Source organism: Adiantum capillus-veneris, chromosome 28 (assembly GCF_014529385.1).
Source record: "Adiantum capillus-veneris isolate H3 chromosome 28, ASM1452938v2, whole genome shotgun sequence".
Taxonomy (NCBI): domain Eukaryota; kingdom Viridiplantae; phylum Streptophyta; class Polypodiopsida; order Polypodiales; family Pteridaceae; genus Adiantum; species Adiantum capillus-veneris.
This window is the reverse complement of record NC_140958.1, coordinates 124,746,370-124,762,913: the sequence shown is the minus strand read 5'-3', so window position 1 is coordinate 124,762,913 and position 16,544 is coordinate 124,746,370. Positions and strand designations below refer to the sequence as shown.

The 16,544-nt window shown below is 44.7% G+C and overlaps 1 protein-coding gene across 1 annotated transcript; it reads left to right on the top strand.

Moving 5' to 3' along the window:
* Nucleotides 1-12,046: 12,046 nt before the first annotated feature.
* On the top strand, nucleotides 12,047-14,170 carry LOC147421246 (uncharacterized). Its single transcript, XM_086504622.1, has 3 exons — nucleotides 12,047-12,206; nucleotides 13,255-13,563; nucleotides 13,632-14,170. The coding sequence occupies exons 1-3, from the start codon at nucleotides 12,047-12,049 to the stop codon at nucleotides 14,168-14,170; spliced, it is 1,008 nt and encodes a 335-aa protein (XP_086360748.1).
* The last annotated feature ends 2,374 nt before the right edge of the window (nucleotides 14,171-16,544 follow it).

Here is a 16,544-nt window from a genome sequence, read left to right as displayed (position 1 = left end):
CTTTTGTACAGCATAAGTAGAGAAAGAAGACAAAATCCAAAAGATATTTATTATTTTTCATCCTCCAAGAGATCTCTACAAGTGCTTACATCCATGTCCAACCCCATGGTAGCTAAATCAACAAATAAATCTATTGATTCATCCTCTACAGCCTCTCCTATTGAATCATCATCATCCTCTCTATCCTCGTCCTCCTCCTCACTATGGTTGGTTATTGGGAATGGTTGGTTCTCCTCGACCTCAACTGCATCATCGTCATTGGCGTCTTCTTGAGATGGTATGGTGGGATCTGCCAAAGTCTCTATGTTTGTATCTACAAAGATAGATCTGCTCTGTGGTATGACTGGGATAACATACCAAAGTCGTCTTCGATACATACAAGGCACATAAAACACTTGTAGGTTATAGAGCAAACAACAACATGAATGTAGTTTTATATGTATCATATAATGTTTTAGTGAGTTGCACATGGACTTTACCTACTCACAACTACTAGGTTGCACCAAGTTGTTGGTCTTCCCGCGATGAAATTTCCCGGAGTCTACCATATAGAGCCCATTCTCATGTCTCTTAACCTCACCCGCAAACCATCGGCAGTCAAAGAGATATTTGTGAAATGTTCTGAAATCCACTTTGATTATCCTCTCTATTGTTCCACATTACCTCACCTCTTGTGTTGTTGTGTCAAAGTTGCCCATAACTCCACTATCATGAGTGGTTCGATGCTCATCTATCTTGCGGGTTCGAAAATGACATCCTTCGGACCACATAGAGTTGAATGTGAAGGCCTGCAAAAACCAATCAAGATAGATGAGAGAGAGAGAGAGAGAGAGAGAGAGAGAGAGATGACACACACACACACACACACTCGCACACACATACTAAACACATTGAGTATATTACCCTTGGTAAACATCCTCGCGCGTACTCCCATTCTTTAGGGCTTATTTGTTCTCCTTGTGCCTTGGCCTTAGTCATGGCATTGTGTATCCACCCAACTAGAATTAGATCAGGGTATTTGACAAGCTCTTTAGGAAAGGGAGGTGCTCGCCTACCGCCATGCGAACTCTTCCATGCTTCCCTCTCCCTTTCTCTCGTTGTACGCACCTCCACATACATATCCACCCATTTGTCCATGATGGGAGCATTGAGTAGACAATGGTTGTTGACTATGGCTTGAAATTCCCTATCCAAAATCAAGAGATAACCTTTCCCACTTGGAATGTTTGCGTGTTTTTTTCGATCCTCTTTCTCCGTCTTTAAACGAGGCAATGATGGGTCTATTGTGAAAAGATATTGAAAGACATACACAAAAGCCTCTTGTACAATCCAACCCTCTGCCATGCTTGCTTGAACACATGAAACCATTAGTGATTAAAGTAACCAATAAAAAGCGTTGTGAATACAATCCAATCCTAATAAGGTTTAAAGCTTAAGATCGATGAATACCTCTAGTTGTGATCGTAGCCTTACAAAGTCTTTCAAGGTCTTTAGGAACCTCTCAAGAAAGAAAATCCACCTGGAGTGAACCACACCACAAATGGCTATCTCCTCAACAAGATGGAGCGATAGGTGAACTTGGCTAACAAGGATAGAACGTGGGACCTCAATAGCACAAGTTGCTTCAATCGCTAGAAGTCGAGCTGTTGGAATGGCTAAAACTTCGATTTCTTTGGAACTCACAAACCTGTAACCAAAAAACCCTTCATAATCTTCATTGTAAAGCTAGTCTTCAAAGTAAAGTTTAGGAGGGAGGATCAAATGTGCTATACCTGAAAACTTCCCCCACCTTGAATATTGCAGTATTTACCTTCGTGTCCGTGAATCCACTAATGCTAATTGGAAGCACAAACTATTGCACAAACAAAAAGACTTATTAGTATCCAGAACCCTAAACCACATACACACACACACACACACACACATTACCTAAAGAATCTTGTGCCAATCATGGGATTTGAGCCCATACAGTTGTGTGGATCCTCCTTTCTTAGTTTTAGTGAAGGCACCCTTGAGTGAACGCATATAACCTGTTGGAGTACAGATGGATGCAATGACTTGTTTCATCCGCTCTTGATCCACCCTTGATAGAATCCAAGGTGCCTTTGGAAGAACCATCTTCCCCCGAGACCCCATGCGAGGTGTGGCCGAAGGAGAGAGCCTCCTTATGGCCCTCATGTCCTCTCTAGCCCCCAATGAATCTTTCTTGCCTACTATGTGATCCCATATAGCTTGCCCAACATTTTTGAACACATGCATTGGATCCAATAGGTGTTGGATTTTCAATGAAGCCCAATAGTGTATTGATAAGAAAATAGAGTACCTAGACATACCCCTAGGTGGATCATTGGGAGGAGGCAATGTGTTGTGATGCTCGTTCCAATGTCTTGCCCAACCGGCCATGGTCCAATGGAGTGGCTCCATCCCATTGCACGGTGGAGCATAAGATTGATGTGTGGGTGGCAAGAAGCGATGGTTATTGGGGTAGATCACCTTACCAAGTAGAGCGGGTCTCTCTGTCACGAGTGAGGGTCCACAAGTTGGGCATGCCCTATGTCCAGATGTCGATAGTCCTACAAAAACAAAAGACATAACCGCATATAAGTGACCAATGCAAAGACATTAAAGAGCGTCACAAAGTATAAGCTTACCAGAAATCTCTCCAAGCCCGGGGTAATCATGCATGGTCCACATGAGAATGCACTTGATCATTGTGCGCCGATCACGAAATGGTCTTGATACATAAAAAACATCTATTCCGTTCCATAGCTCTTGAAGCTCTTCAATCAAAGGTGCTAAATATACATCCATGTTCTTCACCTTGTGTTTTCCTGGGACTAGAAGAGAGAGCAAAATGTTCCCCTTCTTGGTTGACTCCCATGGTGGAATGTTGTAGTTCACAACAACCACTGGCCAAGTACTCCATGAGGTAGACCGATGCCCAAATGGGTTTACCCCATCACTAGCCAGACCAAGCCTCAAGTGATGAGGCTCTTCTCTAAACTCCGGCCATGTCTGCTCAATGTGTTGCACTCTCATAACCCCATCGGAGGAGCGATTTGTCATATGCCATATAAGAAGCTCGCTTGTTCCTTTGGTGCTAAACATGTGCTTGATGCGGGGAATGAGGGGGAAATGACGAAGAACCTTGCGAGGTATTGTGGTTCCTTGCATTCCCTCTTTGTACCTTGATTCTCCACACTCGGGGCAAGCATCGAGCCCTGCATGTTCATTGCGAAATAGCACGCAATCATTGACACATGCATGTATGCGATCATAGTCCATCCCAAGCCCTCTCACCACCTGTCGTGCCTTCCTTTGATTTTCTGGAAGATGATTGCCTTTAGGCATCATCTTGCCTAATAGCCTATGACATAATTAAAGAACACTCGTTATTGCATATAACCACGAAAAAAACTCACAACTAACACTTATTACACTTAAACGTACCTCAATAGTGCATCGACCCCTGCATTGCTCCATCCAAACATTGCTTGAATATTCAAGATCTCAAGAGACGCTCGTAATATGGAGTAGGAGCATCCCTCGTAAAGAGCAGTGTGTGCTGCCTCTAGCAATGAATCTTTGGTTTTTTGGGTGGCTTCTTCACATGCACACTCAGGCTCACACTCATTCGCCGCCTCACGTGCAAGAAGATCCTCAACCATATTGTGCAAATGATCTTCCTCCACCTCCATGTGGGGCGGGGTGGTGGGGAGATTCCCATATGTGGTGGATGTAGGATGCGCATGCGCTCGTGTGGACCCACCCACATCGGACGGCGGGTGTGAACCCCCTCCCATGACTGCTTCCTGGCGCAATCGCTCTTCCGTCCTCCTCCCGCCTCCGCCCCCGATCACACTCCAATGGGGAGCGATATCAATGGATGCCAAAACCCTCGCATCGCTAGTTTCCATTCAAGCGTGTTTTCTCGGATTGTCCCATAGTCCATAATCATCCATGTAAGCCAAGCATATACGCCGAAGCCGTGCAATCGCACGCTTACATCGCGTACATGGACATGGTAATCGCTCGCTCAACCATCGAGTTCGTTCCGCGCCAACCGACGGACCCACGTCATCCCAATCGACGTGCACACACGACCACACACTAAATAAGAAAAAATTAAATAAGAAAAAGAAGAATCAAGAATGTTGGTACTTACATGACTGCAACTCATTAAAGATACAGGAGAGGTGGGTACAAGAGGTCATGCAGTCGGCGTAACACATGCAGTCTCATCAGAGATTTTCGTAGTAATACACGCGGTAAAACAGGCGGCAAAAGGCGCGGTAATACACGCGGTAAAATCCCCAGCAATTTTTTTATATAAAGGGGACACTTGCATGCCCCCGCGAAATTGAATGCCAAAAATTCAAAAACGAGCTTCTCTTCTGCGCGGGTCTGTTTCCCTCTCCATCTCCAAACTCTCTCTCCTTCTCCCTCTCCATCTTCAACCTCTATTACTCTCTTCATCTCCATCCCCACCATATCCAAGCGATCGAGGTCACGATTTTAAGTGCTCGAACTCTCTCTCTTTCTTCTCGTTCTTCTACACACACACACACACACACACACACACACACACAAACGCATACACACACACACACACAATGCATACACATTGCACACACACACACATTGTACACACACGCACGCACGCACACTATTTTGTGCACAATCACACACTAATGCCCGCATTAGTGCGTGCATGCATTACAAGCACACACTAATGCTTGCATTAGGGTGTGCTTGTGCATGAATTAGTGTGTAAACACACTAATGCATGCACAAGCACACCCTAATACAAGCATTAGTGTGTGCAAGCATTATACACAACACTAATGCTTGCATTAGTGTGTGATTGTGCACAAATTAATGTGTTTTCACACACTATTTTGTGCACAATCACACACTAATGCTTGCATTAGGGTGTGCATGCATTATACACACACTAATGCAAGAATTAGTGTGTGATTGTGCACAAAACAGTGTGTTTTCACACACTATTTTGTGCACAATCACACACTAATGTCCACATTAGTGTGTGCATGCGTTACAAGCACACACTAATGCTTGCATTAGTGTGTGCTTGTGCATGCATTAGTGTGTTAACACACTAATGCAAGCATTAGTGAAGCACACACAAATGCAAGCATTAGTGAAGCACACAATAATTCAAGCATTAGTGTGTGCATGCATTATACACACACGCTAATGCTTGCATTAATGTGTGATTGTGCACAAATTAGTTTGTTTTCACACACTAATTTGTGCACAATCACACACTAATGCAAGCATTAGTGTGTGCATGCATTGCACACACTAATGCTTGCATTAGTGTGATTGTGCACAAATTAGTGTGTTTTCACACACTATTTAGTGCACAAACACACACTAATGCCCATATTAGTGTGTGCATGCATTATACACACACGCATTAGTTAGTTTCTACACACTAATTTGTGTCCAACCACACACTAATGCAAGCATTAGTGTGTGTGTGTGTGTGATTGTGCACAAATTAGTGTGTTTTCACACACTATTTTGTGCACAATGCATGCATTATACACACACACACACACACAAATGCAATCATTACTGTGTGATTGTGCACAAATTAGTGTGTTTTCACACACTATTTTGTGCACAATGCATGCATTATACACACACACACACTAATGCAAGCATTAGTGTGTTTCCACACACTAATTTGTGCCCAAGCACACACTAATGCAAGCACTAGTGTGTGCATACCTCTCTAGCACACACTAATGCTTGCATTAGTGTGTGCTTGTGCACAAATTAGTGTGTGAAAACACACCAATGCATGCACACACACACTAATGCATTGGTGTGTTTTCACACACTAATTTGTGCACAAGCACACACTAATGCAAACATTAGTGTGTGCATGCGTTACAAGCACACACTAACGCTAGCATTAGTGTGTGCTTGGGCATGCATTAGTATACCAAAACATACCTCCATTAACATTAGTATACCAAAACATACCTCCATGTGGGTGTGCGATGAAGTTGATTGAGACCCCAATGGTCACCAAGAAGCCCAACGGTAGATTAAGGTCCAACACACACACACTAGATTAATTTCTTTGCCACACACTAACGCACACACACAATAGATTAATTAGAAACACACACACACACACACTCTAAATGGATGCAAAGAAAAAAAGCACACAAACCATTTCTTAAATAGGAGATAAAAGGAATCCTATGCAGGGAGGAATCCTATGCAATAAAGAATCTCACTTTGACTAAAATCCAATGTTAATTAGGGTCCCTTTTTTTGTGAAATTGTAGGATATGGCATCCTCTTCCACGCCCGGCTATCGATCCATAGAGGACTTTCTCGCCGAGGGCCTCTCTTACGAGGATGCTTGTGATGCTTACTACTCGCAGTCTTCCTCCCACCAGTCACAATCCACCTTCGGCTTTCGATGGTACCGAGATGTAGTACATGACCTCGAGAGGGCATACCGCGCCCAGGCAGAGTGGCTATCCTCGCAGCAGAGTCTTCGTGGGCGGTACACACCAGCAGAGTTGACTGCCTATGGGCTCTCACCGCTTGCAACACCGGGCGCCGGCACTCCGATCGTGCAGAGTGTGCCTCCCAGTGGACCTCCCTCCACCTTACCCTGCACCTTGCATTCGTAGCGATCCACGTCCGCACCGTCGAGTTATCCGTCACCTACACCACCCAGCGTTTCGGGTTCGGGCCAGCGCTCTTCGGGTGGCCACCAGCGCTCTTCCCGTAGTGGTGGCTCACGCTCTCGTCGAGGTAGTGGCTCGTGCTGGTTTGGTGGTGGAGGGGACAGTGCTACAGATTCACCTCCTCCTACACCCCGACCTCCTCGCTCACCCCTTGGAGCTCCACATGAGGATGAGGACCGCGATGCGCCCGCCCCGGACGCTCATGACTACTACTATTATATACATCGAGGGGGCGAGGTGGATCTAGGTTTCTCTTTGGGGAGGACATTTCGAGGGCACCTTAACCAGCTGATCCACTCGACATACCGAGATTGCTTTAAATCTTTCAAAGATTAGGACCCAACCGACTTGACGTACGTTCACACGACATTGCTCATGCGGTTCCCTAATCCGAAAGTGGAAGAGTTCTCCAGGCAGTGGCTAGAGGAGTACGTCAAGAATTTCTTAAAAAATAAGAAGTCCAGTGTGCGGAGGGCGGCAAAGTGAACATTTGAATCTGAGGGTCACAACTATCGCCCTAGAAATGTTCACGACGAGTAGTGGAAGAAAGCCCAGGGCGAGCTGGAGGACGAGAGAGCGGCACATGCTAGGGCGCACACTCGGCAGGTGGAGGCGAGGGCGAAGCAAACGCCCACGCATTACGGCTCGGGCGAAAAAGCAACATGGAGATAAATTTGTGAGTGCACGTATTTTCATTTGAATTCATTTAATTTGTGGTAATAAGGTTAGGTTTGTGATATTTTTAAATTGATGTACAGCAAAATATTACTATGACCCGCCCAAGTCGAGAGATCCAGAGATACAGAGAGAGCCACTCTGAATATCAGACATGGTGCTGGCTGTATGAAAACAACAAAATCAATCGCGAAGAATTTGAAAATGCATGTCGTACACTACAGCCTGTAAGTGTGAACTTTTTTTTTATAAATGAGTGCATGCAGAATTATGTATCCATTTGTATTAATTAAAGGTTTTGTTGTTTTTTTCTTTTCCAGAGTCAAGGAGTCCCTCGAGAGGTCCCAGGATCCGAGTAGCTCAATCCTCCAAGTGTTTTTGGGCCCGTCTTCTTTTGGCCACAGTTGTATAGCCCCCATGTATTGCCTATTTGGGCAATTTTGTAATATCCAATATAATTAAACACTTGATTTTGGCCCAAAGTCTTTTTTTGGCCACAGTTGTATAGCCGCCATGCATCGCTTATTTGGGCAATTTTGTAATGAATAGTTTCTCCAATATAATTAAACATTTGATTTTGGTCCAAAGTTTTTGTGCAATGAAATTGTTGTTTTTTTATTTATTAAATGTATAGGAAAAAAAAGACAAATGACCATTTGGATGGGTCCTACCAAGGACCATCCAAATGGTCATCTACTTTTTGTAAAAAATACTCGCGTGCGCGGTAATACTGGCGGTAAGTCACGCGAAAATAAGCGCGGAAATATAGCTGGACCCATTACCGCGTGCATTGCTGAAGGACCATTACCGCGAGTATTGACTCTAGCATTACTGCCCTCGAGATTTTTTGACTTCAACTTTTCCTTTGTTTTTGTGCGTCTATCTGAGCGGTAATGTGCTCCAAATGTCATAGTGAGAGGCTTGGTATAATACAATCTTTGTGTTCCTTGTGACCTAGCCGATGCAATGAAGATGGAAAGCTTCATGCATCACGAGCATAACATAAACTTGTAAAAGAAATAACCATCCCCGGCCTCAGTCCCAAGGCCTCAAACACCTTCAAAGGTGGAGAGATCTAGCAAGCAATAAGGGTAGGGAAGAGAAAGAAGAAACATTCATAGGAGAAAGAAATAGTTCCTCACTTATCATCACTCTTCTTGCTTAGCATAATAATGAAGATGGAAAAGATGGCAAGCTTAAGCATTCAAGCATGGCTCTTGGTTCGATTTGTATTCCATCGCCAAGAGTGTTTGTGTGGGCTCTCAACTTCTCAGCAAGCTTGGAGAAGGAGATGGAGCTCTTGCACTTTGCATCTCACACAATGAGTGTGTGTGTGTGTGTGTGTGTGTGTGTGTGGGAGAGTATACCCCCCAAGCTAGCCCCTTGTAGATCATGCTCGAAGTTGTTTGGACCCCTTCGAGCCTAGCCAATCACATGGAGAGTGCATATCAAGAAACCATGCTAGCCTTGGGACAAGTGTCCCCCTTTACCCTTTGACAGAGAGGGGCTCTTGATAAATGCATAAAAAATTAATTAAATAAACTAAATTTCATTGGAACCATTGAGGGGCCTACCAATAGGCTTTAGTTACCTTATGAGGGAAACATGGATAGGAACTTGACATGCCTTCTTGGACTAGGCTTGCCTTCTGTGAGGGTGTGTGTTCTCTCTCTTGCCCCTACTTGTAGGGCTCCCCCCTCCTTGTAGGGATCCTTGTTGACTTTTGGAACACCTTAAGCCCTTCATGCTTGGAGAAGGTTCCCACCTCAAGCTCAACCCTATCAAGCTTGGAGAAGATTCCCACATCAAGCTTAAACCTAGCAACTCAAGCACAACAAGCACCTTAGTCATCAAGCACCTCAAGCTTGGCCAGGTTCCCACCTCAAGCACAACCCTAGCTTGTCTAAGGCAAAGTACTTTAAACACTAACCTTAGGAGGTCTTTAATGAAGCTAACCACCACAAGGTATTTAAGCTCCATTAGCTAGCCTTGATCTTTGACGGACCATCTCTCATTTGGACCCCTTTAACCTTGGTCCCGTGTTGACATAGATCCATAAGCACATGTATATATTCTAGCCCTTGCTCACCTTTATTCTCCCACCTTTATGCTGCAAGACTACATGATCTCATCTCAATTAGAAAGGCCTGTCCTTTCCATCTCACAAAAACAAAAAATACAAAGGTTACTTGCCATACCCATGTTGGGAATATTTTTCAATCAACATGGTCCAAGAAACAAAATTCAAAGATAAATCTCATCAACAATTTTATGTGTTTTTGTAACTACACTAGATCTAGCATACATATCAACGAACATATCCCAAGCTTAATATGTTTCTCTAGTAGACCCTGGCATGCAAACACGAAGTTGAGAAATAACTTTTTGTATTGTTTCAACGGCACTAGATTTGACCAACCCATTTCCGTGCACATCATGTTTCTCCAATAGCACCTGACAAAAAATGTTCTTATAAAGGCATTATAAGGAATTTAGTTCGGCAAGTGAATTTTTATTTTGTATCTGCCATCAACCACTTTTTTATTTTTTACGTGAAGCACATTTTCCATATATATTGACCAACCTTCTGAACGTTTTGCGTAAGCGCACAGCTCTTTAAGCTGCAAGCATAACTGATTGCATTTGAGAGAGGCCTTTTCTCTCCATGTGGTTAAAGCAACATAAAGGTCCCTTGCCATAGTAATCTTTAGCATATGTTTAGAGGAACACATTCCAGGACACAACATTTGGGACAAAAACCTCATTCAGAACTTTTCTTTGGTTCACAATGGCACCACAATTGGCTTACTAATCGACCAATGACTTGTAAAGCACAACATACTTTTCCCATAGCCTATGAGGAAACCACATTTGCTACATATATATGAACCAATGTATCAAGAAAATCATTATGCGGCACAACAACATGTTTCTTCAAAATCCCATAGTAGCAAGCTTCAAAGCATGTCTTAGCATAGGTAATCATACCTAGGGAGAAACAATTCCTCGAATCCTCTTGGACACTTGCCCTTGACAAAGAGCACCACACTTTAGATACATAGTCTCACGAGAGCCCCACACACCATGCAAGCATAGGTCTGTCCTTCACACTATCTAATCATATCAATATATCACGTGACTTCAATAGGAAGGGGATCTCTAATGAAAGTCTATCTCAAGCCCATACGCACAATTTTTTCAAAAAATGGGGATCTTAAAATGCATGCAACAACTTGATGTCACCTATAGAAACATATCCCTTTTGCATCATAAATTTTTGTAAGGACACCACATCTAGCATACATATCCACTAATGCTTTTCACAACACAAGATGTCCGGTAGCCCCTATTCAGGAGTGAAATCATGAATTCTCTCATCAAAGTGAATGTTTTGTGGAGCACACACATGCCATCGTAACAAGATGCAAGAGGGACAAACTTTCCAAGTAGCTTTAAAGGAAAGAGGGACAATACTCTCAGAAATATTTCATAGGCGGCAAGAATCTCATAAGGTAATTCTTCTATCATAATAAAATAGACAACATGACAAAAAACCATAGAAGGAAGACAAAAGTGTAGGAGGGCACATACCATAGGAGGATCGAAGGCAATCCTTGTCGTTTATGCAACAGTGTTAGTCCATGTCGAGTATCTCATCCTTGACAATGTGCAGCTATATAACAAGTAGATGGCCTTGTTGATCATGTGTGCCGCTATCGGTTGTCCGAGACATGGAAAAGAGAGACCTGTGGGACGTGCAAAGAGTCGGCCATGCCGAAGAATTTGGCACTGCTCATGAAGTCTAGGTACAGGCCTTGCCGAACACTAGATATGGTTAGTCTTATCGTTCAACCTCCGACGAGCGTATGCTGGATACGAGTTTGAAATCTAATTTGTGGGTTTTAACCAACAATGTATGAAACAAAATGTAACTGCTCCGAATTGTCACAAGCCGTGCTTGTGCTTGGAATGTTGAACGTGCAGTCATGCACAGGAATCATCCAAGACATGTCGTGCATGCCTGCTTGTGCTACAAAACGCTTGCGCGACAAAAGCACCTTGTGCTTCTCGTCTCATTAATCCCGCGAATCGACATGCTATGCTGCTAATATCTTGCATGTTGCATGACCATGCATGCCAAGCGTGTTGCAGCCCTAACAATTTCTTGAACTGCATAATTGTAACTAATCAAATAAGAAAAGTGAACAAAATATGCATACCATGTATGTTATTTGTGTGTAGATTGCCTCCCGAAACCGAGGAGCTTCCTTGCCACATAACTGGCATCAGAATTTTTGATTGCATGTTATTGATATCTTCTGAAGACGAGGTTGAGTCCATGGTCATGATGTTCTGACATCATGCCGATGGCGTTGCAAAGCGGCGTTAGCCACCGAATTCATGATGTATTTGAAACTTTGCGGACTTGCCCTCCTTGCTTTGAAACCCTGCAGATTTGCCCACCGTGCTTGACCTCGGAAGGATAGGCCCGTGGCACTCGCAACTGCAAAGTTGCTCTCTGTGCCCTTGCAAAACCGGAGGCTAGCCCGTGGCTCAATACCCCTAATTGAATGTGGTCAAAATATAGGCTAATTGAACTTAAAAATAAATAAATTATTTTCGAAGAAGCTTCAATGGCGTGCTGCCGCCACAGCGCAGGAGAAAAGAGGATGCAGGGGGCGATGGGATCCTCCCTTGGCCTTGCGGTCATGTCGAAAAGTGTTGTTCATGGTTTGGCGATCCTATTTGGAACCAGTGCCATGCTTTTTGCTGCAGCCGCGAACGCGGACCTCTGTGTGTAGGGGGCGGTGCTCGCGTTGCTGACAGCTGTCGACTACATTGTCCTCCATGCAAGAAGTCATGCAAGCCATGCATGCTTGCATGCAATCCTTCTCGCACCCTCGTGGGTTGCATTACCATCCAAAAAACGCCCTCCTCCTTGGCGAGAGCCATGCTTCGCCATGCCGAGGTCCACGAATGAGAGAGGGAGAGAGATTCTGAGAGAGAGAGAGAGAGAGAGAGAGAGAGAGAGAGAGAGAGAGAGAGAGAGAAACATGCTTAGAGGGAAAAAGAAATCCATGCCTTCTCCTCTGCCATGGCTCCACCCTCTTTCTTCCTCTCCACCTTGCTCTGATACCAATGTAAGACCATAGGAAGATAAACATGCCAATAACCACACAACCATACCTATATATAAGTGCTTGGTCCTCTGGCTCTTAGCTATATATAGCCCTTGTACCACATGTGTATCCATCGGCCCTTGATCAGAGCCGTGCCCTCTTATTATAGTCCTACCCTTGGCATGACAAAGAGGGCACATGTCATAGGGGGATCGAAGGCAATCCTTGTCTTTTATGCAACAGTGCTAGGGGTTTTAGGAAAAGGATATGAAAGCAACACTCTTTGTAAATGAAAAATTTGTTTAATGAAAAGTATCTTACAGTCTCCCTCTTTCATTTCAAGAAGAGGCTCAAATGGTAGTTTTTAATCTTCTACTATCGCAAATAACTAAATAGCTAGCAATGGCTGGGTGATCTCGACTAGAGAATCCTAGCCAGGATTCTGGAGATCATGGCCCCCTCTTTCATTTCAAGAAGAGGCTCAAAAGGTCGTCATTCAATCTTCTACTGGGGTAAATAGCTATATATAGCAGCTAGCAGTGGTTGGGTGATGTTGAGAATCCCAGCCGGGAATTTTGAACGTCGAAAGTGAAGCGGATGCCCTGCTGTTGGATGTTGCCGATGACTGTCCTATCAATTCTGGACGGGGCCATGTTGAGGCAAATGCGCTTGTCCTCACCACCAACACGCTCAATTGGTGCAATCACATTGGCCGGAGGTAGACGAAGATCTGCCCCTCCTAGCAGGTGTCGAAGATGGGCTCGAAAGGGTCTGCAGGGCGGAGGTGGGCGGCGTTGGTGGAGATGGATTTTCGGACAGCGTCGCGGAGTGCATTGTATGCAAGGGGGGGCAAGGTAGTGATGGAGGTGCCGGAGTCAACCATGGTGCCACCCTCGCCTGTGCGGGGGTTGATTTGGAAGAGGGACGTGCGGAGGGGAAGACGGAAGCGACCGACGCTGATGCCCTCCAGGGTGATGTAGTAGTGGGTCTGCAAGGCAGGGTTGGGGTTGCGGACGAGCGGAGTGAAGATCGTATCGGGGGTGAAGGGGGCGCCAAAGGTGAGGGTGGAGTTGGAAGAGGAGAACATGTGGGCAGGCAGTAAGAAAAGGTGCTTCGGCGGCCGCTTTTGTGGAGCTGAGAGGGGAGGGAGAGGGTGCCGGTGCCCAAGCCCAGCACTCCGGCGGCAGCCACAAAGCTAGTGCCATTGCTTGCGGTGCTGCAGCCAAAGGCCATGTTTGGCAAACTGTGGCCGGAGCCCAGCGTGAGAGTGTCGGTGATGAGCGTGCCGGAAGTTGTGGAGCTATCGTAGTAAGTAATTTGGAACGCGCACGATTCCAAGGCGTTACGGGAGTGGCCGGAAATGGGGAGGCAGGACGTGAATGGGGGAACGTCGGCGCAAAGAGGGGAATCGCAGGTGACGTTGCGGTTTGTGGAGGAGGCTGCCGGGTCAAAGATGGGCTGGTCGAGCTGCTGGAAGCAGGATTGGCAGGGCTGGCACTGGATCCAAGAGAGGTCGCTGCCAGTGTCAATGATCATGAAGAGGTCGCGGGGATGGCCGCTGCCGACAGTGAGCCGCGCAAAGTAGCTGCCCGTGTCTGCAAGCTGAAAGCCGGAGGCGGCAGGCATCTTGAAATATGATGCATGGCGGCCAGTCGTAGACGATATTCTAGAGGCCGCCTCTTGTAGCCTTCGCTCGCTCTGGCTCTCTCGATCGAAGGAAGCTCTCCAGCGGTCCATATAACTATCGGGAGCTGCCCCACGGTGAATGGTTGCGGTGGCTGGGTGTAATGTGCGGCCGTCACCCCACTGCACTGTTTGCGGTAGCGCTGCTGAGAGGACAAAACAGAGTCCGGCCATCGACAGGAGCAGCAGCCATGGCAAACGCGCAGCCATTCCAAATGACGCGGCCGAATAGCAGATTGCAGACTGCGAATATTACTTGATCTTGGGCTTCGATGGATGATCTTGGGCTTCGAATCTAAATGGATATTGCGCTCCTCATTTATAGGGAATCCAAGACACGTCGGAGAGCTTCCTCCACTGTACGTGCCCGTTGAAAAACCAAATCACAGGATCTATTTTAAAGGGAATTTTGTATGTTTGTGAAAATTATTTTTGATGGCCACCTGAATTCTGCTTTGTGAAACCTTTGGTATGTTTTGTGAAAACTTTTTGGCAAGAGCGCTCAACATCAAGAAAATGATGTGTCATAACGTGATGCCTCTCAAGTAAACACTCATGTAAGGGTAGGAAGCGACAACTGGCACCATGGTCATCTTCGTAGGGAGATACCTTCGCCCTCTCGATTTCATCAACAGCATCAAAGCTAAAGCTCCATGCCTAGACCCTACGACCTCCTCGTTGTACCCTAACCCCTCTGTCACCTTGTGACTGCCCTGCCTTTCTATAGACACTGCACTTCCTCCTTGGCGTCTTTGCACAATATGCGAATCATGGCTTCCAGTACTTCATTGCAAATTAGGGTCCAACTATAGACTTGATCATTTCCATGTCATACAGAGTTGGTCGCAAGCTTGAAATCACTTTGGACTATTGTGTGTGTGTGTGTGTGTGTGTGTGTGTGTGTGTGTGTGAGAGAGAGAGAGAGAGAGAGAGAGAGAGAGTTAAGCCTAAGGTATGATTGGGGGCGGCACGGTCCTAATCTACAAATGCATGGTCAAGGGGGACTCCTAAAATAAGGACCAAGGACTTCTCTATATAGCGGCAAGGATAGGTGGAGATTAGCATGCAGGAGTACCTCTGTTCTTATAGTGGTATTAGAACTCCGAGGAGACCGACAGCAAGGAGAGGAATGGAAGGATTTTCATGGATCCTCTCTCTCTCTCTCTCTCTCTCTATATATATATATATATATATATATATATATATATATATGTGTGTGTGTGTGTGTGTGTGTGTGTGTGTATATATATACACACACATACATACATACATATATATATGTATGTATGTATGTGTGTGTGTATATATTTATATATATGTATGTATATGTATGTGTGTGTGTATATATTTATATATATACACACACACATACATACATACATATACATACATATATATATGTATGTATGTATGTGTGTGTGTATATATATAAATATATATATATATATATATATATATATATCTCGTCCTCAACTTGTCATGTCTTGCTTGAAGAGCCCGGTACCACCCCTTGCACACACAAGGAGATGAGGGAGACGAGCATCATTTGGCAAGTTTCTTGGGTTGAAGGGGACGTGCCGCCTTCCTCTGCAATTCACATTTTTTGCACAGTCTCATGAGGAGGTACCGAACCTATGCTAGCTTCCTTCTTCCCTTTGTAACACTCCTGCAAAGATGCCGCCATGTTTTCTTTTCTTTCTTTTAATATTGCTAGCACCTTTGGGCTCTCCAAGGTGGCCTCTTCTCACCTCCCATGCAAGTCGCACGAGGATAAACACCGATTTGACAAATGATTCCAAGACACCTCATAAGAATGTTGGTCGAACTTGAGCTCCCATTTCGTTTCTATTAGCTTTCAACTTTATTATCTCTAGGTTGGAAGCTCTTTGAAGGAGATTTTGTACAAGTTTCTTACTCCTCACAAACAAAGAGGTTCCAAGCGCACTGTAGTAAGTTTTTGAACATCGCACATTCAACTAAGAGTATGGGGGCTCATCATCTTCAAGATATGAAGCTCACATCATGCTCCACAAGAACAAAGGTATTGTAAGTGGAGAAGTGGTTTCAATGTTCGCAAAAGTTACCCATTCGAGGTTTGAAAACGAACAAATAGTTTGAAGGACTGGATTGCTTCCATTCTTGACAGTAGTAAAAGCTTTGTGAATCTTATGGACAACGATAACTGGAAACTTGGAAGGTTGTCTAACTAGAAACAAGGAATTGTTTTCGAATTTTCTTGCAATGTAAGATTTATTACAAATTTATTAAAACTACATAGAATTAATGCTTGCTCAGCTTTGACGCATGAAATTCCATAAAAAAGCGGCAT